Source organism: Aspergillus costaricaensis (genome assembly GCF_003184835.1).
Source record: "Aspergillus costaricaensis CBS 115574 unplaced genomic scaffold BO79scaffold_73, whole genome shotgun sequence".
NCBI classification, from domain to species: domain Eukaryota; kingdom Fungi; phylum Ascomycota; class Eurotiomycetes; order Eurotiales; family Aspergillaceae; genus Aspergillus; species Aspergillus costaricensis.
The window spans coordinates 38,422-40,872 of record NW_020291873.1 but is presented as its reverse complement, the minus strand read 5'-3'; the positions used below and the strand labels follow the sequence as shown (position 1 = coordinate 40,872).

General features: G+C 44.4%; 1 protein-coding gene across 1 annotated transcript in view; it reads left to right on the top strand.

Moving 5' to 3' along the window:
* BO79DRAFT_233835 (HET domain-containing protein) overlaps positions 1–2,451 on the top strand; it is a gene marked incomplete at both ends in the record, with an annotated part of 3,707 nt that extends 1,256 nt beyond the window's left edge. The window contains 9 exons of the mRNA XM_025684310.1: positions 142–144; positions 212–214; positions 285–287; positions 358–360; positions 431–433; position 701; positions 817–879; positions 938–1,682; positions 1,740–2,451. Of these exons, the coding sequence (XP_025533705.1) occupies positions 142–144; positions 212–214; positions 285–287; positions 358–360; positions 431–433; position 701; positions 817–879; positions 938–1,682; positions 1,740–2,451 (1,536 nt within the window). The remainder of the gene's footprint in view (positions 1–141; positions 145–211; positions 215–284; positions 288–357; positions 361–430; positions 434–700; positions 702–816; positions 880–937; positions 1,683–1,739) is intronic.

The window sequence follows — 2,451 nt, the reverse complement described above, 5'->3', positions numbered from 1 at the left end:
GTAAGTCAAACCCATAGAGAAGTATATTAGATATTATAATGGCTGACAGGGATATGATATTGGTATAGATGGCAAGTCAGTCTTCCGGGAAAGAGTGCATTAGACGCAGGAATAGCTGACAGGGATATGATATTGGTATAGAAGGTAAGTCAAACCTAAGAAGAGTATATTAGATGCCGTAACAACTGACAGGAATATAATATGAATTTAGAGGGTAAGTCAGTGTTCCAAGAAAGAGTACCTTAGGCATGGTAATGGCTGATAGGGATATGATATTGGTATAGAATGTAAGTCAATGTTCTGAGAAAAAGTATCTTGGATATGGTAATGGCTGACAGGGATATAATACTGGTATAGAGGGTAAGTCAGTCTTCTAAAAAAGAGTATGTCGGACGCGGTAATGGCTGACGGGAATATGATATTATTATAGAGGGTAAGTCAGTGTTCCTAGAAAGAGTACCTTGGATGCGGTAATGGCTGACGGGGATATGATATTGGTATAGCCAGTGAGCCAGCCCGTCTTAAAGCAAGTCATGACTGCCATGGCTGTCCTCTGTCCCTTTCTGTGTTGTTAATTATAATGTCAGAATCGATGGTCGTGCGAAACTGATACTGAAGTCACGGACCTCATTGCTGGTTGTAAAGATGAATTCGTTCTCGGGAGACGCACGCTGCTCTGCCATCCAAAAACCGCTTTCAGAGTAAGTGTATGTTCAATACTTCGAACCCGGAATATTCTGACTTTATGCAAGCAATACTTTCGTTCTGAAAATGATTCTGAATTTATTACCCATTACTTGGTTCGCCGAGCCATAGATGATGCATATATCAGCATAGACCGACGCCAGTCGTCCGCTTTCCATATCTCCAGCTACTCAGGTAAACAGGCCCTTTTCTTTGGTACTTTCATCTCTTATTAATACAAATTTTTGAGCAGATCTGCAAAAAGAATACAAAGAATCAGGATATACCCATCGTTTGCCGATTATCAATCGCTTTGATGTGCTTCGTCGGTGGCTTGGGGTGTGTGACAAGCAGCATTCATGCATGCAGGGAAGTCGTCAGAAAGTGCCAAAGCGCGTTATTTTTGTTGGAACAGATCATTCAGATCACCTGCAACTCCAGGAGTCCGCACACATAACACAGCCATTTGACTATATAACGCTATCGCACTGCTGGGGCAAGCCGACCGATGAGGAGATGGAGAAATTCCGTACCACACCTCGGAACTACCAGAAACGACTAGAGGGGTTCAGCTATCACAGCCTTCCAAAAGTTTTCCAGGACGCTATTACAGTGACCCGAGAATTGAACAAGCAGTATCTTTGGATTGATGCTCTCTGCATCATTCAAGGTGACCAGAAAGACTGGGAGGAGGAAGGTGCAAGGATGGACAAAGTATTTGCCTCTGCATACTGCACGATCGCGTCAAGTTCAGCATCCGGTTGGAATGATGGCTTCCTCAATCGCACTCAGGATTTCTGTCAACCAGAGGAAGTCAATTCCGATCAAAAGATCGTTGATGACTTTTGTAAGCTTGTTGATGAAGGCCAACTCCATAAACGGGCCTGGGTGTTGCAAGAAAGAGCGCTTTCTCGACGAACTATTTATTTCACTGCACAACAAACATACTGGGAATGTGGAAGGGGAGTTCGTTGCGAGAATTTTACCACATTAAGATGGTAAGTCCGCTTCCCTATAGGTCAGAGGAATATCGGTTGACCTACTGATTATATTAGTCCCCTTACTAGATCATATCTACTTGACCCACGGTTTCCTGAGCGGCTCGTAGTCGCAGGTTATAGAACGGCAGCCTTATTTCTCCAAGAGCTTATCACGGACTACTCTCGTCGTGATCTTACCTTTCCGGAAAAGGATAAGGTAGTTGCATTTTCAGGCATAGCTGAGCGTATTAAGGAAGCTCTAGCTACTGAAGTCAGATACGGAGTCTTCCGTTGCTTTCTTCCTCGGCTCCTCTTGTGGAAGCGGGCTGGAATAGAGAATGATCGAATTTCTTACGACGATAATCGTGTGCCGTCGTGGTCTTGGATGCTTTATAATGGTAAAATCGACTTTTTGACAAAATCAGATCTTAAAGTCCCAGAGAACCAAAGCCTAAGCTTTGACGACTCCGACAGTGGCATTAATATCGAAGTTCGACAACTTGACGGTTGTTATACGCGCGGAAGGGATGGAGAGTATATGATATTTATGGGTACAGAGAAAGTCGGCGTCCTACATTTCGATATGGAGTTGGCAGCCGAGGTTGAGTCTCGGAACTGTGTCGTCATCGGAGTGAGGGCAGATGATGGTGACGATGATCCCAACAAAGAATATTATATACTTGCCGTGCGAAAAATATCAGAAGGGAAAGAGTATGAGAGGCTGGGGGTTGGGCGAGTGCGAGCACGCTACGTCTCGAGAGCGAGTACTTCTGGGAAGCTTCTGTGA